The following is a 23,748-nucleotide window of genomic DNA, read 5'->3' on the forward strand; positions in this document are numbered from 1 at the left end:
CTACTCAGGAGGCTGAGATAGGAGGATCATTTGTACCCACAAATCCAGACCAGCCCCAGCAAAGAAAGACCTAAACTCAAAAACAAAATGCAAAAACAAACCAACAACTACAGAACATAATTAACTGAGTGAGGCCACTTCCCCATACCACCTGCAGAGGCTAACTCCCACAGAGGACATGTGGATCAGTGCCTAGAATCTCTATAGCCTCCAGGTGACGGGGAAGGGTCTAGAGTGCCTAGGAGCCCACAGGACAGGCCTTCAGCAATACAGGCAGAGGTTGGGGAGGTCTGAAGACTCCATATCCCCAGTCTTAGTGAACAAAAGTAAGAAGAAAGCTTATTGGTTGCCTTTAGGTAACAGGGGCTACATCAATAACCTCACCTTCCAGTGGGTGGGGACTGCAGCTTGGCACTGGAGCATGTGCTCAGCATAGGCAAGTCTCAGGGTTTGATCCCAGCACCACAAAAAACCACAAATTTAAAAATCAAGCCTCCAAAGCCAGTAAAGGGTCCTTCTCTGTGCCTCAAAGACTGCTAATTTTGGGGCTGGGGATGTGGCTCAAGCGGTAGCGCGCTCGCCCAGCGTGCGTGTGGCCCGGGTTCGAATCCTCAGCACCACATACAAACGAAGATGTTGTATCCGCCGAGAACTAAGAAAAAATAAATAAATGTTAAAATTCTCTCTCTCTCTGTCCCCCTCTCTCTCTCTCACTCTTTCTAAAAAAAAAAAAAAAAAAAAAAAAAGACTGCTAACTTCCCCACAAAGAAAGATCCGACATCACAGGCCTCCTGAAGGAAAGCAGGACATCTGCTACATGACTTCCCCAAGGCCAGGAAGTCAGGAGGAAAGGAACCTAAGCAGCCCAAGACCAGCCAGAAGGCCAGGCTGCAAGGCCCGGCTCAGATACAGGCTTGGTGCCTGGAGCCTTCCCTGAACCTTGGAGTATACAGGAGGAGCAGTCTGAAGGCCAGACAGGGAGGGAGTCCACCATGACCAAGGGACAGGTCAGCCAGCCCGGGGACTCTACTGTCCTCATAGCATATACCAGATGTCTAGAAATCTGGACTCTGCCCAAGAGACTGAAGGTGTTAAGGATCACTGCTGTGTGTACAGGAGGGATAATGACGCTGTGGTTATGTGCAAAACAGCTTTGTCTTTCAGGATAATCCTTGAAGTCTTCAGAACCTGCTGGGCACATGGGAGGGGCACAAGCCAAAGCAGATGGCCACGCAGGGACAATAGGCCAGTCCCACAGCTCTATGTACCAAGTAGTCTCTAAAAGTGAGCCCAACAAGAAAGAGGGCCCCAAGCAAGGACTAGTGGGGACTGGAGAAAACAGAAGAGACTCGGAGAAAACAGAAGAGACTGACATACGCGACATTACCCGACACAAAGCCAAATCTGAAATGCAGCGTGGGCTAGACTAAACACTATGATAGTGGAAGCAGACTTTTCTTAAATGTAGAAACTCTAGAACTACAGAAAATAATGAAATTTTAAAACTCAATGCATAGCTTTAAGATCACTTAGACACTGCAAGAAGAGACTTAGTGAACTTAAATGAATATATTTACATATTAAAGACTTTTTTAAAAATAGAAAATATAGAAGAGAAGCCAACTCAAAGGAGATGAAAGAGAAGAGAATATCTTCTCCAGGCTCCGCCATGAGGAGTCTCTGTGGGCAGCTTTTCTTGCTTTCTTTCTTTTTTGCAGTGCTGGAGATGGAACCCAGGGCCTCAAGAGTTCTAGGCAGGTACTCTCCCATGGGCTGCCCCCCCAGGCCGCTGACAGCTTTTGAAAGGGACTCAGACACAGACTGAAGAAACCCAACGAGGTTCACACAAGCTCCATAAAAAGAAATCAGACCAAGTTCTATCACAGTGAAACTGGGAAGACAAGGACAAAGAGATCATGGAGGGGAGGAGCAGATCATGGAATGCTTTGTCCCACTCTCTCCCCCTCTGAGCACAACCCCAGTAGGCCTTCAGGATTGATGCAAAAGGCATCTCGCCACAGCCATGCCAAGCATGCTTTAGGCCTGGGTTCAATCCTTAGCACCAAAAGATTCAGGAGGCAACAGAGGAAACCTGAGCCCTCTCCCTCTGAGCAGAGCCCACCACCAGAGGATGCAGCAGCAAGCACCAGCAGACAGGGAGAGCTCCTGTTCTCTCCTCCCTCAGCTCCCAAGGTTGGCCCAAATGCAGAGCCAGAAGGGATGCCGTGTTGAACCATGGGTGCAGAGGGCAAAACTCAAGGAAAACCCCCACTCTGAGCAGACGACCAGGAAAGAGCCCAGAAGCACAGAGGGAAGAGGCTTCCCTCCCCTTTCTCCTGAAGACCAGCCCTACAGAGCAAACCATACAGTGCAGGTGACAGGCGCAGGAGGAAGCAAAAGAGCAGGCTTTCACTGGCAGGCTCTAATCCTAGCCCCTCCTTGCATTGACATGAAAATTAACTCTACCACATTAAAACCTAGGAAGGCAAAATAAGTAAGTAAACCTTTTAGGCAACAATATAGAAAAGACTTTATGAAGTCAGATGAGGAAGCATTTCATAAAAAAGGCACAAAAAGCTAAAGCATAAAGGCCACAATGGAGGACTCCCACACTGCCCCACTGAGCAGCACACTAGAGCAGGCAGCCACTGGGGAACTGGAGCTGGGGAGAGGCAGGGCAGCAGCAGGGGCCGGCCCGGGCTGCTCAGAGCCAGCATGTCCATAAGGTGATTCTGTGGGTCCTTATGAAGGACACCCATAGGCATGACCCCTGCCCGGGGAGGGGAGTGCTACAGGCAAGAGGATCTGTAGCCCCCAATGCAGCCTGAGGGGCCTATATCCCCAGGAGGGAGGCAGGAAGCAGGCGCTGTGTGGGCAAGGACTGGCCACCACCCTAAGCTGCACTCACATCCAGCTTCATCAGGGTGAGCAGGTCCTCCTTGGCTGCTCGGAAGATAGCGTCCGTCTTCCCGCTGGAGCCGTGTGGGTCCCAGCGACACTCCGAGTAGTGGAGGACAGAAGAGGGAACCTCTGCACCCATCGTGTTTTTCTTGGACTTAAGAAGAACAAAGAGATCAGCCATCAGAAGAGATGTGATGGGGAACAGTGCATGAGGGATTAGCTTGGTGGTCCACCACAGAGTCTGGTGACACCAGAGAAAGGACACCTTGGAGAACCAGGATATGTTCCAGTGAGCAAGCCCCAGGCGAAGGGTGAGAAAGGAGAGGCAGGGACCTACCTTGCTGGCCATGGAGTTCCCAGGAAGGTCTGAGTGCAGCCAGACCCTGGCACGGTCACATGCCATCCCCAGGTCTGAGGTCGCCCCATTGTGGCCCCCTACAAAAAGGGGAGATTCAGCTCACAGCTTACCCTTCCCCCATGTACAAACATGTTTTGGGAGGCAGAGGGCACCCTGAACATCTACAGCACACACCTGGCAGTAAGTCTCAGACCTCTCAAGGGCAGGGTCACTTTGCCCAAGGTCTTCTCATGACTGCCCTGGTCCATGTTGTGTTGCTGAAATAGAGCATCTGAGGCTGGTTCTTTATAAAACAAAGGAGCAGCTCACAGTTTTGGAAGCTGGGAGTCCAAGATCAGACAACCCCATGTGCTCAGCCTCTAGTGAGGGCTCCCTTGCTGTGTCACAGCACAGCAGAGCAGCAGACAGCACCAAAGCTGTGGGTGAAAGGGACCAAGTGTGTGGGTGATCTTGCTCTACACTATCTATATTTTTTTATTGTAGATGGACACATACCTTTGTGTGTGTGTGTGTGTGTGTACACACGTGTACCAGGGAAGAACTCAGGGACACTCAACCACCGAACCTCATCCCTGTCCCTATTTTGTTATTTTATTTAGAGACAGAGTCTCATTGAGTTGCTTAGTGAGACTCGCCATTGCTGAGGCTGGCTTTGCACTCACGTGATCTTCCTGCCTCAACTTCCCAAGCTGTGGGGATTACAGGTGTGTGCCATTGCACGTGGCAATACCTTTTTTTTTTTTTTTTTTTTTTTTTTTTTTGCAGTGCTGGGGATTGAACCCAGGGATTGAACCCAGGGCCTTGTGCATGAGAGGCAAGCACTCTACCAACTGGGCTATGTCCCCAGCCCTCTTTGTTTTATTTATTAATTTTTATATGGTGCTAAGGATCAAACCCAGTGCCTCACATGTGCTAGGCAAGTGCTCTACTACTGAGCCACAACTGCAGCCCCCCCCAAGCCTGTTCCTCAAGACCTGAGCGACTCCTATCATACAGCTTTTATCTATTCATGAGCATGCAGCCCCTGCCCAAGCAGCTCCCAGCAGGCCCCATCTTCTTCTTTTCTTTTTTCAGTACTGGGGATCCACGGCCAGGTAAGCACTCTACCTAAGCTACATCCCTAGCCCTAAGGTTCTGCCTCTTAAAGCTTCTACCACCTCAACGCAGCCACACTGGAGATCAAGAATCCAGCACAAGGACCTCTGGGGGCCACACCACATTTGAAACACAGCAATGGTCCACAATCACCATTTAGACACTACTGCATACCCAGTCAGAAGACCTCCAGATCATATCTCTGGATTCTGTCAAAGCATGTGAGCTCTGGATCACACACACTTCTAGGTTTCAATCCTCCCACACCTGTGAGCTGTGCATGTATGTGACATATAGGCTGCAGTGGCCTTGTCCAACAGCTAGAATTTACAATACCCACTCCTTGGGATTGTTTTAAGACTTGCACAATGCTGGGTGCAGTGGCACACGCCTATAATCCCGGCGACTTGGGAGGCTGAGGCAGGAGGATCGGAAGTTCAAAGCCAGCCTTGGCAACTTAAGGGGGCCCAAAGCAACTTAGTGAGACCTTGTCTCAAAATAAAAAACAAAAAGGGCTGGGGAGGTGGCTCAGAGTTGAGTGCCCCTGGGTTCAATCCTCAGTGCCACAAACAAACAAGACTTGTACCTTATATGCCCAGCATCTCACGTGAGCAGGAGGATATAATGTAGTGAGTTCAAATGTAGTTAGTCAGGGTCAGGCAGCACAGCGACATCCACAACACACTTCCAGGGAAGGTACCAGGCACCTGAAGGCACCCTGCACCCCGTTCACAGGTGACTCTGGCAGCCAAACCAGAGTGTGGACTTGCATACTCCATGAGGAAAGCAGGCTGTGGGAAGTGGGTGGGTAGGCCTTTTTTGGCCCCATGATGACACCATGTGTGGGGGCAAGTCAGTCAGAATCACAGAGCTGCACCCAAATTCTGTGTGCCTCGGTGCGTGCTGCTCATGCCTAGTAAAGTGCTAACCTAAAACACAACCCAAAACCCAGGTGTGCAGACAAGAGCCCACTGTGCTGGACAGGGGCACTGACTTTCTAGGAAGGTGAGAAGCACGTGGCTTCTTCACTGATGGCAGCCATATAAGTGCATGCCAGGCTGCAGCGACACACTTTGTCTTTCTGTAAAGTACGTGGCTAAGAAGTGACCTCGAAGAGCCCACAGTTACAGTCACTGATCCCAGGAAGCAGGCATCCAGCCAGGTGCTGTGGCCACGTCCGGGATCTAGCTGAGGGAGGTGGGTCAAACGCTTGAGGCCAGCCTGGGCACCTTAGTGAGATCCTGTCTCCAAAAAAAAAATGGGGGTGGAAGTGTTGCTTAGTGGTTAGAGCACTTGCCTAGAGTGCACGAGGCCCTGGGTTCAATTTATAAGCACCACAAAAAGGGAAAAAGAAAGAAATAAGAAAGTCCTCAGACTATATAGAAACTGTAAATGGTGTGAATACTGAGTTTTAAAACAAAAGCTGACAAATGCCATAAATTCAGAAAAACTGAATCAGAAGTTTCTACAGCCACCCCAAGATGGCACTTCAGAGCCTAAACCCTGTGCTTTCCAGGGTGCCCCTCTGAAAGTGAGAGGCCCCTGCGCTGATGGAACCAGGGGAGATGATCCAAAGGAGAAGCCCTCCAGCTGTGCAAGCACTCTGTGAAGGCCCGGGCCTTGCAGTGGGTCCACACTGTGGTTGAGGATGACACCTGAGAGCAGCCATGTCTTCACATAGCCCTCCCTGTACCAAAGGAACGCAGTACAGTGGGAGTGGAAATGCACACCATCAGACTGTCAAGACCTGAAGACAGGGGCCTGCAAGCTATTCCTGGTACAGTCCCACCTGTGCAGCCACTTCCTTATGAAAGCAATGAAGTTTTGAAATGTTTAAATAGCACAGTGGTTAATCAACAGTATTTTTTCCATGCTGAGATATTGTGCATTCACAGTATTAATTTATTACACCATTCTATCACACAAAACAATATAATGTGCTACATTTTACAATCCTTTTGTTTTTATAATTTATTAATTATAATTAACTAGCCAAGGTATTATGATACCAATATCAATTTTAGTTGGGTGGGTGGCACACACCCATAATCGCATTGACTTGTGAGACTGAGGCAGAAGGATCAGAAGTTTCAGGCCAGCCTCAGAAACTTAGCAAGACCCTCAGTAATTTAGTAATATCCAGTCTCAAAATTAAAACTAAAAAAGGACTTGGGATGTAACTCAATGGGAAAGTGGTCCTGGGTACAAATCCCAGCACCAAAACCAAACAAATACACACACACACACACACACACACACACACGCACACACGCAAATGTGCATACACACAAAAATTATAAAGTTAAACATACTCCAAGTGATAAAATATGTGAATACATTAGATTCATAAAACTAAAATACTGACTTCAACAGATATACTTATGGATTGGATAATTTGCAAATTTCATTACATGGTAATTCAAATGTTTCTATCAGTCAAGCTCTTTAAAATGTGGTGGATCAACTAGAAAGCCATGCAGAAAAAGATGTACCTGCAGCTCTCCAAAGAAGAAATTCAAGGTAGAAAAAGGCCCTCAGCTGATACTCTGCGAGTGCTGAAGTCTAGAGCACAGGGGAGGTGGGAAGAGGCCCTCAGCCCACACCCTGTTATTGCTGAATGGCAGTTTACAGTGGCTGATGTTTCTTTATCTTGCTTCACAGGAGAGTTCAATTTGTGAAATTTCATTAAATTATCCACTTAGGATATTTACATTCTGTAAGTATATTACACAACCATAACAATCAATGAGAATTAAAAAATGACTTAGTGATAAAACTCTTAAGTGTACTAATAAATAGTACATAGTAGATAAGTTAAAAATAGATCCACACAATAACATATCCAGGTCAGGGAACTCAGAGTCAGGTCCAACAGCTGCCTGGGGCTGGGCAGTCAAAGGAAGTAGCTGCCAGAGAGGTCCTGGCTAGATGATGGGAACGCCTGGGTAAGTAGCCAAAGGTAAGAATGGTGACCAAGGCACAGATTGTGAATATGCTGAAACCACTGGGCTGCCCACTCTTAAGGTGGGCTTTGTAGCATGTGAACTACATCTCAATAAAACTGTGACCTAAAAAAAAATCCATGCAGATTCTGAAACCTAACTCCTAAAGCGAGGTCACCAAAACACCAGAGAGCATGAAAGATTGATTCTCTGGTGGTGTTGGGTGCATTGTGTGGGGTGAAGAAAGGAGCTTCCTCTATACACATGTGGCTCACATTCCAAGAGTGAACTACAGATGAAGAAGCACCTTGATGTGGAGCTGACAGAAGAAGAAATATATGACCAGGAAGCAGCAAGGAATAAGACCCTAAACACAAATCGCAAGGTGTCAAATGGCTGGTTTTCAGTATAGGAGATTCCTGGTGAGTAGAGGGCCCCATGGCTCAGTCTTCTGAGGGAGGGAGGGAGAAGGTCTTTGCAAACATCTAGAGTGAGGTGGGATCTGAACCACAGCACACAAAGAACCACAACATCCACACACCAGCTGCAGAGGCCAGGGGACAAAGGGCTCTGAAGCTCCAGCCATCAGCTCTTAAGAGGGAATCCTGACAGCCTTCAGATCAACCAGGAGGACCCAAGGTTGCCAATTAACCACAAATGACCAACAGCAAATATGGAGGTGATGCAAGTGAGTCTGTGGTGGGAGTGGGAGGGGCTGCATGCTAGGTGTGGGCTGGGTGGACTTGTGGCAGCAGAATGGAAAGTTGTGCACCCCCGTGTGGGCATGTGCCAGCAGGCAGAGGCTCCAGCACAGGCTTCCATGGGGGATATGTGGCAGCAGGAGTGAAGAGTGAGAAGGGAGCACCTTGTGTCCATGCTGGCCATGGGGACAGTGAGGACTGCCCTGAGATCCAATAAGCCCAGCGAAGGAGAGACTGAGGTGAGAGGACAGGCAGCAGCAAGCGCAGGAGCCTACAGGCTCTGTGCTGTAAAAAAACAAGAACCCAGGAAACACACAGAGCATGTGGATTTGTGGTGGGAACATCAGCAGAGCCTACTACCAAGGAAGGGACCAGTAGGAGTGACAGAAGAGGGAAGCAGGCAGATGCGGGGACCCCACTGTGCAGGCAATGTGTACAGGAGCTAGATGCCTAATCCTGCAGTGACAATGCCTAATCCTGCACAGGCCCCATGGGGCCATTAGGCTCTTGTCCATCTATAAACAGCACCAAGTTCAGGGTGCCCACCTCCTCAGGCTATACAAGAAAACACAAGGTACAGGGCAGCATGGACGATCCCTCTGATACACAGAGCAATGCTGACAGCACAGTGGCAGTGTCCTTTACCTGGTGGGCCTGGAAGAGCAGAATCTCTTGCCTGGGACTGCCCAAACTTTTCTGAGACCTCCTCATGGACATAAGGCAAAGGGACAGAGTAACTCCTCTTCAGCAAATGCCCAGAGGCTGCTGGACAGCTGCCCCCTTGATCTGCAGGGGAGATAGATATAAGCCAACTGCAGTCTCCACATGCCCTAGTGTCCAGCTCTTGAAGGGCTCAGGGTGCAGGGTCCCTACTGCAGTGCACGGCCCAGGCATGGCCCTCCTCAGCACCCTGTGCACCTGCAGACAAACTTCCAGGCCACCTCACCATCTGCACCGGCCAGGAGAGTGACAAGAAAATGCTGGCCTCAGATTGGTCCTGCTGGGCTCCCCCAATCCCATGTCCTTCCTTGCCAACCACTGTGAGGGTCTCCTGAACTGACTGTCCCTACTGCTGCCTGAGTTCCAATGGAGCTGCTGCTTTCCCTTTGCTGTGGCCCCTGAGCACACCTGGGGTGAATCTTGGCTGCAGTGCTACAGCAAAGCTCCCAGCCTTGCAGTCTGCCTCAGCCTGTTTTGCAGAGGGCTATGACCCTCACCACCTTGGTCTCTGCAAAGGCCTCACTCAGGACTGCTACCCTGCACCAAGCACCTTCAGGAGGATGAGTCCCAAGGCTTTTGCTTCATAATGACCAACAGTACAGGAGAGATAAGTGCTACTCAGGTACAAAGACTTAACGAACACCTATTCCAAGACACATTTCTGGGGAAAGGTAAGTTGGCTGGAGCTAGGTCTTGGCCTTGCCCAAGGAAGATCAGCTGGTAGCAGGGCCAGGCCTTGGACTTTCAGGGTCTCTGCAGCATATGAGAGGGAGCCTTTGCATTCCAGCCCACATTCACCCCAAATATGTTTTAATTCAACAGACTTTTGTTAGCTACTGGAAACCCTTTTGAGAATATGATGATTTATAAAAATACAAAGAGCATACCCCCTCACTGTCAAGGTGGCTCTATGGTAACACCATAGCATAGGTCACCTATAGATGTCCCACACAGTACAGGCCTCACTGGACAATTTAGTCCCCAGATTCAACCTACTCTTGAGCCAGAGCACAAGGCTGTGAACCTGCTCTGCATATAAAGCTTCCCCTGGGAAACTCCTTTACAGGGAAACCTAGAGGAACAATAAAGGAATGAGAGACAAGAGACCTGGGTGCAGGGCAGGAGACCTGGACCCAGAGCAGGAGACCTGGGTGCAGGGGAAGAGACCTGGGAATAGGCAAGGAGACCCAGGTGTAGGGCAGGAGACCTGGGTGCAGGGGAGGAGACCTGGGTGCAGGGGAGGAGACCTAGGTGCAGGGGAGGATACATGGGCACAGGGGAGTAGACCTGGGCACAGGGGAGTAGACCTGGGTGCAGAGGAGGAGGAGACCTGGGTATTCATGAGGTAACTGGGCACGTGAGAATCTAGGCAGTGGAAGAGAGAAACCCCTGGCCTTCAAGGTGAGAGCCCCTCTCCCTGGATGGGGACCATACCTGAGGTGCAAGGATCTTGGGGCTGTGGAGGTTTCTCAAGACGCTCCTCTGTGCCACAAAACACCTGCCTTTTGGTCCGTCCGGAAGCCACACTGGCTACAGACACAAGAGGGATGGCCTGGCTCTCCTGGGGCATAAGAAGGAATATCAGCGGTACTCAGTCCCCACAAGCATTCCACTGAAAGGACCCTGAAGGACATGTTGATACATCCCAGTACTAGACACGCCCAAAGGCTGGTTCTATAAGGCAGTGGCAGTTCAGCCTGCTCTCCTTTTAGGCTCTGCCTTTGACGTAAGTCAAAATCATAGCCCAGAAACTGTAATGCTCTTCACGAAGAGGAAAAATTACAAAACCCAAAAGGGTATTCCCTAAAACACCAGTAATTGAAGATGACAAACCCTAAAAAATCATTGGGACTAGGGAGGACACCCAGATGACATGAGAATAGTAACAATGCACATATACTGAGCCCTTAATACCAGAAATTCTGGGGACTTCACAGTACCTTCTGAGTGTCCTTTGCCCTCTAGGTTCTGGTGTTGTTCTAACATTTAGGGAAAGAGCAAGGAATGCAGCTCACAAGAGCTCTACCAGGTGGAAACTAGTCTTGCCCCTTCTCACAGAATAAGTGTCTGACCAGGGTCACATGAGGATGTGGGCGAGCCTTGTGCTCCTAGCAATGCTTGGTTCCCTCCAAACCCATCCCAGCTAAGTATCAGTTAAGGGCAGGACACAGAGCCAGGGGCTAGCAAGAGTGGCCTGAGGGACAAGTGCAGAAGGAACGACAGCTCAGCAGATAGCCTCTGTGCCCTAGGCAGGTTTGCAGCTGTAGACAGGGAGAGAGGAAAGCCTCTACCCAGGCTCAGTGCCAGGCGAGATGAGCTCCAGATCTGAGAAGGAGCCCAGCTGCACCCCAGGTCCTAATAAATGTTCCTGACTCCCAGGAATCAACCCGGTGCATTGCTACAGGCCTGAAGCAGAAAGGCAAGCCCAACACATCATCAGTCCCAAACTCCAAAGCTGAGGACCTGAACTGGCATGGTCACCGCTGTGCTGATGTGTCTTCTGCAGGCACTGTGTACTCACGGGATTGAACAGCTCTGTGGTCAGGCCCAGGTAGTTGTACAGAGCCAGGAATGTCACCCTCTGCAGCCTCACCATGATGATCTGCAGTGAGAGGGTGAGGGAATGAGCAGCCACGGGCTGGAGGCTGGCCCAAGCTGACACACCTGATCTCCCAGGACCCAACCCCCTCCCCCAGCCAGCCCGCTGGTCATAGGAGGCTCTTATGGGAAATGGGGTGGAGGGGCACACAGGATTTGCATTGTTTTTGTAAGTTTTCTATAAATCTAAAATTACTCTAAAATGAGGTATTTAATTTTTAATTAAAAATATCTTTTGGGAGCTGGGGTGGTGGCTCAGTGGTAGAGTGCTCGCCTATCACGTGTAGGTCACTGGGTTCGATCCTCAGCACCATATAAGAATAAATAAAATAAAGGTATTGTCTCCATCTACAACTAAAAAATAAAAAATAAAAAAAACTTTTGGAGGGAATAGGAAATCTGGAAAATCTAAAGACCTCTTCCCCTACCCCCAGTATTGAGAATTAAACCAGGGGTACTTTACCACTAAGCCATACTCCCAGCCCTTTTTATTTTTTACTCTGAGACAGCTGAGGCTGGCCTGGAACTTGCAAAATCATGAAAATTAATTAATTTTTATTGTACAATACACATTACAGGGGCTGGGGCTGGGACTCAGTGGCAGAGCACTCATCTCACATGTGTGAAGCCCTGGGTTCAATCCTCAGCACCACTTAAATGAAAAGGTATTGTGTCCACCTACAACTAAAAGAATATTTATATATATATATATACACACACACACACACACACACACACACACACACACACACATTACAAAAACAGCCTTAGTTATAGCTGGGCATGGTGATGCACACTTGTAATCCTAACCACTTGGGAGCCTAAGACAGAAGGATCACAAGTTCCAGGCCTGCCTCAGCAACTTAGCAAGGCCCTGTCTTGAAAAAAATAAAATAAAAAGGGCTGGGATTGTAGCTCAGTGGTAGAGCAGTTGCCCAGAATATATGAGGTTCTTGGTTTGATTCCCAGTACTGCAAAAAAAACAAAAAATCACTAGGTCCTATGAATCCCACCATTTTCTGGATCTACCAACAACTCAGAACTGACTCCATAAACTGGGAATAACCCTAATCAAACCTCATGGTAGTTCCCAGGCCCCATGTCTGAGATAGCCAAAAAGTGACTCACCTGTACCACCCTCACCAGTGTTTCAGGATATTTCTCAAAAACTCCTTGAAAAGCCACAGCTGGAAGCCGAAGGATGGTGGATGGGGCCGCTGCTCGAGCAGAGACTGTTTTGTAAGGTGCAGTGTGACCCTGTAACAACAGCTCAGTCAGTCCCACACCAGGAACACAGCACAGCTCCTGGGGAATTACCAAGACCCTTGTGGTCCTGCTCTGGCTCCTTTTTGCAGAACTCCAAGCTCCTCCTAGTCTGGACCATGGACAGTGCTGTTTTGGGTACTAACACACAGACATTTCTCTGTGTGTTGGCAGAAGTTGGGGGAGGGGGAATACTGAGGATCAAACCCAGGGCCTCAAGCATGCTGGGCAAGTGCTCTACCACTGAGCATCATCCTCAGCCCTTTTTATTTTTATTTCAAGACAGGACCTTGCTAAGTTTCCCAAGCTGGCTTGAGCATGTGATTCTCCTGCCTCCCAAGTGACTGCAATTACAGGCGTGTATCACCACGCTTAGCCTTTGTCTATTTTTGTTGTTTCTTATTATTTATTTTGAGAGTTTCTTGTGTATTCTGGATACAAGTCCTTATCAAATATGTTTGCAAATATTTTCTTCCAGTCTGAGGCCTGATTTTCTATCCTATTCACTATGACTTGTAGAGATGATTTTAATTTTAGTAAAGATCAATTCTGATCTTTACTAAAATTTACTAATTTTAGTAAACTTACTAATTTTGGTAAAGATCAAATCATTCTGATGACCCTATCTAGTCTAGTCACTTCTCAAAGCCCACCTCTCAATACCACAGTGGGGCTATCTTCCCACCTCATAACATCACTGACATGAGGCTTTGAGGATGAAATGCCCACATGAGCTCAGGGGGGACATAGAAACTGCCTCTGAAACTGCCTCCGAGTGTCTGTCTCTACTTTGCCTGTCCACGCTACAGATCTGTGTTACATGAGCACACACCTAGTCTACTATGGTTTTATCACGGGTCTCAAAACATAAGCAGTGTGAACCTTAATTTCTGATTTCACTTTCCCTTTCTTTTTTTGCAGGGCCGGGGAGTGAACCCAGCTCATGTATGCTAGACAGATGTTCCACCAATAAGCTGTACCCCCAAACTCCTATTCTTCAAGTTATTTTAGCTATTAGTTTCTTTGTCTTTCCATATAATTTTATAATCAGTTTTTTTTTCTTATTTGTGTTGGAGATGGAATCCAGGACCTCTTATATGCTAGACAAACATTCTACCATTGAGCTAAACCCCAGCCCTCTTATGTATTTTTTAATTTTTTAGATAAGGTCTCACAACGAAGTCTCACTAGATTGTTCAGGGTGGGCTCAAACTTATGATCCTTTTGCCCCCAGCTCCTGAGCAGCTGGGGTTATAGGTGTGCGCACCATGCTCAGCTTTTTCTACAAAACACGCTGCCAAAATTTGGACAAAATTATGTTGGGTAATTTGGGAAGATTTGCCTTCTCAGTAATATCAAGTTTTTCAAACCATGAAAACAGTACATTTCTCTATTTCCTTCATAAAGTCAATTTTCAGCAATATAACCCTGCACATCTTTTAAATATTTCATGTTTTTTAGTACTACCTATCACAAATGCTGTTTACTGCCAACTGCTCACTGCTGAGACACAGGCTGTAGCTGCTCTTGTGTGCTGAGGATATCACAGAACTCTCCATCAAGATGGTCTCCTTGCCTGTAAGGCAGTGGCTTGGCCTCCGCTCCAGCCCTTCTGCTTTTCCTTTTCCTCCTTGCCACCCTGGGGAGCCCTCCACCAGGATGCTCAGAGCAGTGAAGAGGACAGCTGCCTGGCCAGTCCCTGGCCTCCCACTAAGGCTGGCCTCAGGGTCAGGATGCTCCCTCCTCCTTGAGATGTTTCCACATCTCACATCATGAAGGGATTCTGGCTTTTGTCAAAGGCTTCTTTTGCATATCCTAAGATGATCATTTTTTTTTCCTGAGTCTGTTGTTGGGGTATTCCAAAATCTTGGCATTGGTAACACCCACTCCATTATGATGCAGCACCCTTCCCCAGGTGCTGCTGGACTCAAGTTTCCAATTTTTGGTTGAGGATATTTGTGTCTCAGTTCAGGAGATACTGGTCTGCAATTTTCTTTTCTCATAATGTCTGTCTTTGTATCAAGGCAATTCTGGCCTTAAAAGATGAGTTTGGAACCAGTCCCACCTCCTCACTTTTCTGTGAGTCTGTGTGAAATCAGCATTATTTCCGTAAATGTTATGTCAGTGGAAGTCTCCAGTGAAGCCATTCAGGTCTGGAATGTTCCTGATGACAAAGCGTTTAGCAAAAAAATCTGACTTTTTTTCATATATATGATATTCAGATATTCTCTGCTAGAGAGAATTCAAGGAATTTGATTTCATTTAGTTGTTGACTTTGTGGGCATGAGATTCACATTTTCCCTTCCTTCAATCTATAGAGCTGTCTCCTCTTCCGTTTAGGACGTCCCAGCTTCGATCTTCTCTTTCTTCATTGATATGTGCATTTTAGAGCTGTTTTCCAGGAAACAATGCTATTGACCATATTGTTTTCCGTTTTTAATCTCATTGAGTTCTGCTCTTCATTATTTCCTTTCTGTTTGATTTCAGTTTCATTTTCTCTTCTTTCCTAGATTCTTTTTTCCTTTTTGGGGGGTTGGATGGCAGGGGATTACTGGGGATTGAACCCAAGGGAACTCTACCACTGAGTCACATCCCTAGTCCTTTTTACTTTTTGAGACAGGGTCTTGTGATCCTCCTGCCTCAGCTTCCCAAGTTGCTGGGATTACAGGTGTATGCCACTGCTTTGGGTTCTTACCTAGATTCTCTAGAGAGAAGCTCATATAATTAATCTGAGGTTGATTTTATTTTCTAATACAAGAATTTACGGTTATAAACTTTGATATGTTGTATTTTCATTTCCATTCAGTTAAAATATTTTCTAGTTTTCCCGATTTCTCTCCTTTTTTTTTTTTTTTTTTTTTTTTTTTTTGGTGGTACTGGAGATTGAACTCAGGGACACCTTACTCCTAAGCTACATCCCTAGCCCTTTTTATTTTTTGAGATAGTCTGGCTAAGTTACTGAGGCTGGCCTCAAACTTGCAATCCTGCTCCCTCAGATTTCTGAGTGGGGGGGATTATGGGTGGATGCCACTGTTCCCGGCTTGTTCTTTCTTCTAGATGGGAGATGTCCCTCTTCTCCTTGGTAGTATTCCTGGATGATATTCCCAGGCTGGACTCACACTTGCAATTCTTCTGTATCAGCATCCTAAGTATGAGATTATGAGTGAGCACCACCATACCTGGCTTAACTCTTTCTTTTTAATATATCTAAGTCTTTTTATATAAAGTACACTTCTTATAGACAGTATACAGTTGGATTTTGGAATTTCCATTCAGATTCTCATTTGTATTCAGACTGCTTGTGTGGGTGCCATCACCAACGGGACTGGGTTCAGGTGTGTGGGTGCCATCACCAATGTGGCTGAGCTCCAGTTGTGTGGTAGAAGACTATTAGATTCGTTAGGTTCAGACCACAGTCCTACGTGTAAGTAAGTAAATATACTCCCAACCTGTATATTTGTAAAGTCTGGGTTCTGATGCTTTGCTCTGCTCTGCACATGCCACGTGGGAATTCGGCTGAGATTCAGAGTGAGATGTGAATCAAATGCAACTTTCAGAGCCACTGCCCTGCTGTTTGGGGCCCGACCTGAGACTCATGTGTTCCCAAATAAGTGGATCCATGTGCCCAGTACTCACCCCCCTGACCCTCCCCAGGCCCTTTCTCTGGTTCTCTGAGACTCCCAACAATCTGTAGCCAGCACTGTGAATGCACTTCGTTCAGAGTGCAGCCATGAGGCAGAAGAAAAGCCCAGCCCCAGGAAGCCCCTCATGGGTGATCCCTAGGCTGATCCTCAGTGTCGGCCTGCTTTGTTTCCAGAGGTCTCAGTGTTTGCTTTTGGCATTCTGTCTGGGTCCTAGCTGTGATGAGCAGGAGCTAGGCCCTGGTGGCATCACCCTGCCATAGCAGAACTAGAGTCCTCCTACTTCATTTATACTAATGCAAAAATTTTAATTTCCTTCTTTTTTCAGAACTAGAAAGGCAAAGCCCAACCAACCTCATGGATAGAAGTCAAAAGCCATCACTTACATAGGTGAGGCTGTGCAGCTACCATAATTGCTCAAGAGAACAGATTCAGTCTTAATATACAAGGAAGTCCCCACAAACAAAGCAAAGCCGAGTGAATGTCAGGTCTCCTGGTGTTGCTCTACTCTGAAGAGACTGGGAAGTATCCACGTTGCCTGCCCAGCCCAAATGAGAGTACAACATTTGGTTCTCAAGTTCTAGTTGAGCTCTGAAAGTCAGCAATTTTTCTTGCATTTGGAATTCTGTCCATTTCCAAACCTTTATATAGATAAAGGTGAACCCTCAGAGACCCAAAACCTCATCAAAAGAAACACAAGCACCTTATGAACAGCAGAGCCACCTCCAGCTACAGATCACAGCCTCCTCCAGAAGTATTTCACTTACACTTCATGTGAGCTCCCTGTCTACAGGTAACTAAGACACAACTTCACTCTATCTCCCAGGTCCCAGTCATACCACCTGTGCAGCCAGCACATCTCCCAACTGCCAGTCAGCTGGGGAGCTGGGATATGTAAAGCAGATCTGGGAGCACAAGGAGATGTGCCCACATCAGGCCCAGAGACAGGCAAGTCTCAGTCACTGCACTAGAACCATAGCCAAACATGCACATGTGTTTAGGGGAAGGAGGAAAAAGGGAATCCCAGCTTAACAGCTACTGTTAAACTGTTCATATGTGTTTTATTTTTTCAAGTACTTATTCACTTAGTCAGAAAAGCATGCTCTCAAATTCACCTAAAGTCAGGAAAGTGAAAACCCCAGGGAAAGCTGTGTGCTGGGCGTGGGCCAGGTATGCACACAACTCCTCTGTAGGCAAGAATCCTTCAGAAACATGCACAGACATCCTCCACGGTATTGTTTGCAACATCCACCTGTAACCCGCCTGGGTGTTAACCAGCAATGGACAACAGTGGTATTACAGATGTCTGAACCAGAAGAGTGCCCACCCATTAACCGTCCAATGTATACAGAATTCTGCACAACTGCATCCAGCACGACGCCTCTTAAGAGGCCTAGAGAAGAGCAAAAATAACCACAGGCTACACAGACACCAGAAAAGGTTCAGAGCTATAGCTACCTCCAAGAGAGGAAGCATGGAACTAGAGTGGATGTGGTGATGCACACGGTATCCATCCTTGATACTTCACCTGTTTGGTAAATCAGGTTACAGACAGTGTGCCTACAGACTTCATAAACATTTAATAAGGCCCATCTCCAATTAAAAATGGTGGGAAAAGATAAATGTTGATCTTTGTTCCCTCATCAAAATCAAAGGTGCTCTGGGCTGAGGACATGGCTCAAGCAGTAGCACGCTCGCCTGGAGTGCGTGCGGCCTGGGTTCGATCCTTAGCACCACATACAAATAAACATGTTGTGTCCACCGAAAACTAAAAAATAAATATTAAAAAAAAATTCTCTCTCTCTCTCTCTCTTAAAAAAAAAAATCAAAGGTGCTCATCTCTGCTCTTTTAAAAAGACCTAAACTGCCAAGGATTAAGAAAAAAAAAAGCCAAGAGATTAAGAACAAAATTTGAGGGCTGGGGATGTGGCTCAGCGGTAGCGCTCTCGCCTGGCATGCGTGCGGCCCGGGTTCGATCCTCAGCACCACATACCAACAAAGATGTTGTGTCTGCCGAGAACTAAAAAATAAATATTAAAAAAAATTCTCTCTCTCTCTCTCTCTCTCTCTCTCTCTCTCTCTCTCTCTCTCTCTCTCTCTCTCTTTAAAAAAAAAAAAAAAAAAAAAAAAAAAAAAAAAGAACAAAATTTGACAAGCTGCTGAAAGCGAATGACAGAGTCATGACCCAAGGAGCCATTCAGTAACGATGGAAAAGAACAAGATGAGGAAAGAAAATCCTCATGGCAGGGCCTGCAAGAGGCTGGGAGGTAGAGGCAAGCACCCCATGTGCCTGACACACAGGCCAGCAGGGTCTCCCCCAGCCCCAAAAGCCCCTAGGACAGCAGACCACCAGGTCTGAGCACCAGATCGCCCAACATGGCTAAGTGCTGGAGAACCCTGCCAACTTAGGATAAGAACTGGCTCAGATCCCTGCTTGTAGCAGGTCAAGGACCCACAGCAAGCTGCTGGTCGACTTCCCTCTGGGAAGGTGTTTTAAAGAAAAGCCCTAAGGACACTGGCCCCTGCACTCCAAAGTCCTGAAAGAAGGAGCCGCCACTTCCAGTCAGTCTCCTGCCCAGGTCCCTGTTGACCATATGCATGCAGGTTTTGCACCTAGCTCTCAAGGGGCTTGAGCTAGGTTTCTTTTTATGACTAACTCAGTAGCTACCATCCCCTAGAGGTAAAGAGCATTTCCAGTCATGGATCACCTTGTGCCTCCCTTCCCCTAGCCATCACCCAACCCAACCCCAGAGAAAACCAGGATCTGACCTTGACCATACAATCAGAGCACCCAGACTGGCCACACCCCTCACCACATCTTATGGTGGGCTTACTGGCACACAGCCATGCTTATTCACTTGCATACTCTGATGACCACTTCAACTGAGGAGCCGCAAAAGGGGCTGCCACAGAAACCATGTGGCCAAGAAGCTGGAGCATCTGCAGCGTGGCTTCCTTGAGGGACAGGGCTGGCTGGCTCTGCCCTCCACCCTCCATAGGGCAGGGCCACAGTGTGTGCCCTCCATCTGGTGGAGCCAACTCCACATCACACTGGAGATGCACCTTCATGGGTTTCTGTGCTTCACTTTCACATAAATGGATTTCAGGAGACAGGAAAGCCCTGATCTGAAACACGAAACCTGAAACATGCAGAAAAGAAAAACTACGAGGCCCGGACAACTGAGGGAGCAACAGCAAAGCTCATCCTACTTCACTCCGGCAGCAAGAACAAGATGTGGTTTTTAAAAAAGCAAGAGCTCTTAAGATAAAATTTAAAAAATATGATGACAGAAATTAAAAATTCAATGGAAGATTTAAAAAATAAAGTTGCCTAAGTCCCCTGCCACAAAAGAAAAGCTGAAGCTGGGCATGTGGCTGTGGCTGTGATCCTAGCAACTCAGGAGGCTGAGGCAGAAGGCTCACAAGTTCAAGGACAGCCTGAGAAACTTAGACCCTGTCTTTAAATAAATAAAAAAGGCTGGGTGTGTAGCTCAGTGGTAGAGAGCTTGTCTAGTATGTATAAGACCCCGGGTTCCATCTCCAACAGTGCCCCCCCACCCCGCCAACAAAAAAGTTGAGAAAGTTTCTTAGGAAGTACAATAAAAAGACAAATGGGGGAGGAGGGGGGGAGCTGGGGTTGTGGGTCAGTGATAGAGCGCTCACCTAGCATGTGCAAGACCCTGGGTTCGATCCTCAGCACCACATAAAAATAAATAAACAAAATAAAGGTGTTGTTTTCAACTAAAAAATAAATATTAAAAAAAAATACAAACATGGGGCTGGGGATGTGGCTCAAGCGGTAGCGCGCTTGCCTGGTATGCGTGCGACCCGGGTTCGATCCTCAGCACCACATACCAACAAAGATGTTGTGTCCGCCGAGAACTAAAAAATAAATATTAAAAATTCTCTCCCTCTCTCTCTCTCTCTCTCTCTCTCTCTCTCTCCTCTCTCACTCTCTCTTTAAAAAAAAAAAATACAAACACAGTGTAGGGGGCTGGGGATGTAGTTCAGTTGGTAGAGTGCTTGCCTAGCATGTACAAGGCCCTGGGTTCAATCCCTAGCACCACCAAAAAAAAAAAAAAAACCTGAAGATGGTGCAAATAAAGTAAGTTTTCAAAAACACACCTCCCTTGCACCTTCATCAGAAAACTAGCAGAGGATCTACTCTAACAAACCAAAAAAGCAGACCAGTAAGGAGGAGATAAAGCCTACTCAGCAGGGCACAGGGGTCCCAGATGGAAGGTTTGCCCAGAGAAAAGTACTCCTTGTGGAGCACGGGTTGGGCTATACATCTGTAATGAGAGCACACACAAAAATATCCTAAATAGCCAAAAAAATGAGACAATTGTTATTTTCAGGAAAATCAAAAGTTGACAAGAAAGGAAATTTAACCCCTAGAACACCACAAGGCTCAGCTGTCAATCTGATGTATAGTCTTAGTCATGCATCAGGAGTGAAATGTAGGCAGTGGAGGGAGGCATAGTGAAGCATGCTAGGCACTCAGGAGAAAGCTGTCTTCCTTTTCCATACAAGAAGTCAATGTACCTAAGACGGAAGAATTATTAAACAAGAGAAGCAGTTGCTTAGAAGGAACCTAAGAGTTGGAAAGATCAGGAGTAGAAAAGACATAAGTGCATGGAGCTGGGAGTGTGGCTCAGTGGTAGAGCACTCGCCTAGCACGGGTGGGACCCGGTTTGATCCTCAGTACCACATAAAAATAAAGGTATTGTGTTGTGTCCATCTACACCTAAAAATTAATATTAGAAAAAAGACATAAGTGCAGCTTAAGAACTCATACATGTCATTTTGTAAGATTTTAAATTTTTTAAAAAATGACAAATACAAATTTTTGGTGAGACAACAACAATATAGGTAAAGATTAATTGATCTCTAAATGATCAGTTACTCACCATGTAGGTATATTTTATCTCAAATAATAGCCCCTATTTTATTTTATTTTATTAGTACCAGGGATTGAACTTGGGTGTGCTTGATTACTGAGCCACATCCCCAGCCCTTTTTATTTTTTATTTTCAGACAGGGTCTCTTTGAGTTGCTTAGGGCCTTGCTAAAGTGCTGAGGCTAGCTTTGAACTTGCAATCCTCCTGCTTCAGACTCTCAAGCTGCTGGGATTACAGGTGTATACCGCCATGCCCAGTGCAGCCCCTGTTTTCTACTCCCACTGTCCCAGTGCTGCAGTCCCAGGGAGGCAGGCTATGTTGACACCAGCAGAGGTGGGATGGACCATAGCAGGTGAGGACACAGGAGGGATCTGCCCCTGGCCATAGCCTGCCACCCTATTCCTGGCAAAGGGTATCCCAGTACTGGAAGAAAACCAAAAGATCTGGATAAAAAAGAACAGGAAATAACAGAGAAAGCCCCACCCCAGTTTACAGTGAACTATTTTTTACTTAAAGAAAAATAAATCAGCCAGGTGTGATGGCCACACCTGTAATCCCAGTGATTCAGGAAGCTAAGCTGGAGGATCACAGTTCCTAGCCAGACTGGGCAACTTAGAGAGGCCCTAAGCAATTCAGGGAGATCTCGTCTCAAAATAAATAAAAAGGGCTTGGGATGTGGCTCAGTAGTAGAGCACCCCTGGGTTTAATCCCTGGGGATGGGGGGAGAAAGAAATCAGCAAAGAGGAAAGGATGCCAGCAGGTGTACCTCCATACGACTAAGGCTTCTAAGCCTGTCCTGGTGCTTCCAGTGCTTCTGACACATCCAGGAATCCCCATGAAGTCAGCTAGGGTACTACAGAGATGGGCTTGGTCACCTGGATACCACTCTGGCCCAACCCCCACCCACTGTGGGTGGCTCCCTCAAAACTGAGTGCTGGCCTTTCAAAGTCTGGTCCAGGGCTAGGGCTTAGCTCAGTGGCAGAGTGCAAGTCTAACACATGTGAGGCACTGGGTTCCATCCTTAGTAACACTTAAAATAAACAAATAAATAAAGACATGCTTTCCATCTACAATAACAAAGGGTATCCTTTTCCACCCCAGCCTAGGCCAAGAGTGTTGTGAAAACACACCAGTCCTGGGGGACACACCTCCAGACCCCTAAACAGTGCAAAGCATGCCTTAGCCAATCTGGCAGAGAGCAACATGAATACATGGGACACCCCAGCATCTGTTTGGAGCCTGCTGCCTCCTGAACAAAGCTGAGGGTTGAATCAGAGAGTCTAACCCAGGCATCCCACAAGGTTCCCTAGGAAGCCTGTGAACCCCTGTGCAGTCTGCATGAACACACCCTGCCAAGCTTCTGTTTCACTGCTCCAGAGATGTGGCAACACAGTTGAGAGAGCTGGGGTCAAAGTTGCCCAACATGCCCAGGATGCTGCTGCAGTGCAGCTTCAGAGTCAGATGGAAACAAATGTTCTCCAAGCTGCAAATGCCACACCTAAGAACTGCTGCACTGCAGAAGAAAGGAGCAGAGGCTCTACCAGTGGTCAAGCACTTGACTAGCATGGGTTCAATCCCAGCACTGCCAAAGGGATTTAACAAGAAGACAGGAAGGGTATCATACTCTTGCCAACAGGGAGAGACAGAGATGTGGGCTGAGGCTGGTCTGACTAGCTGCCTCTATGCCACATTAGGAACTGCTCATCACAGAAAGTAAAAAGTGAGACGCTGGCTATTTGCTTAACTGACAGACTAGGAAATGTCAACTCACGCTACGCTATGCTGCGAGGGCGGGAAAATGAGCAGCTGCACACATCTGGGAGGACCAAGCTCTGCAACTGTGGGGGTCCAGCAATCACATTTGTAGTACTACAAATGTGCTCCCCAAGACCCAGCGAGTTCATCCTAAGAATTTTTCCTATAGCCTGGCCTTCAAATACAATGTGATATACACTGAAGACCAGAACTGCTGTTGGCTGCATAAGATGGGACAATGGAAAGGTGCCACATAGGATCTGTATGAAACTGGTGTCAGGTCCCTCCTGGGAAGGATCTAGGGCCTGAGGACAAAAGGAAACATTTTGCTCTACAACTTTTATGTCTTTTGAATATTGTAGCACAAGCATGTGTTAGAGTCTAACACTAGTCTCTTAAAATTAAGACAACTGAGGGCTGGGGAATGTGGCTCAAGTGGTAGCATGCTCACCTAGCATGTGTGAGGCACTGGGTTCGATTCTCAGCACCACATTAAAAAAATAAAATAAAGATTAAAAAAAAAAAAAAGACAACTGAAGCCAGGTCCAGTGGCACACATCTATAATCCCAGAGGCTCAGGAAGCTGAGGCAGGAGGATCGCGAGTTCAAAGCCAGCCTCAGCAACTTAGCAAGGCCCTAAGAACTCAGGATGACCCTGTTTCTATAAATAAAATACAAAAAAGTGTTGGAGATGTGGCTCAGTGGTCGAGTGCCCCTGAGTTCAAACCCTGATATTAGGGAAAAAAAAAAGAGGCAATTAAAATCCTTTATCAAATGCCTGGCTATCTTAAACACACTACTGAAGCTGTTCCCATGGAGACCCCACCAGTTCATGTGGTCAGAATGAAGGTCCCTCCCATACTAGACCAGTCC

General features: G+C 47.2%; 1 protein-coding gene across 16 annotated transcripts in view; it reads right to left on the reverse strand.

The window, feature by feature from the left end:
• The window catches only part of Pnpla7 (patatin like domain 7, lysophospholipase), a 71,402-nt gene that overhangs the window by 39,397 nt on the left and 8,257 nt on the right, over nucleotides 1-23,748 (reverse strand). For 15 of the 16 annotated variants that reach the window (XR_013438447.1, XM_078048809.1, XM_078048808.1 and 12 more), the window contains 6 exons: nucleotides 12,444-12,572; nucleotides 11,239-11,319; nucleotides 10,152-10,278; nucleotides 8,643-8,783; nucleotides 3,239-3,336; nucleotides 2,909-3,055 (listed from right to left, as the gene is read on the reverse strand). Coding sequence is in view for 15 of the 16 variants with exons in the window: in XM_078048809.1 (XP_077904935.1) it covers nucleotides 2,909-3,055; nucleotides 3,239-3,336; nucleotides 8,643-8,783; nucleotides 10,152-10,278; nucleotides 11,239-11,319; nucleotides 12,444-12,572 (723 nt within the window). In the remaining variant the exon portion in view is untranslated. The remainder of the gene's footprint in view (nucleotides 1-2,908; nucleotides 3,056-3,238; nucleotides 3,337-8,642; nucleotides 8,784-10,151; nucleotides 10,279-11,238; nucleotides 11,320-12,443; nucleotides 12,573-23,748) is intronic. The other variant, XM_078048812.1, reaches the window with a different exon arrangement.

This window comes from Ictidomys tridecemlineatus, chromosome 4 (assembly GCF_052094955.1).
Source record: "Ictidomys tridecemlineatus isolate mIctTri1 chromosome 4, mIctTri1.hap1, whole genome shotgun sequence".
Lineage (NCBI taxonomy): Eukaryota > Metazoa > Chordata > Mammalia > Rodentia > Sciuridae > Ictidomys > Ictidomys tridecemlineatus.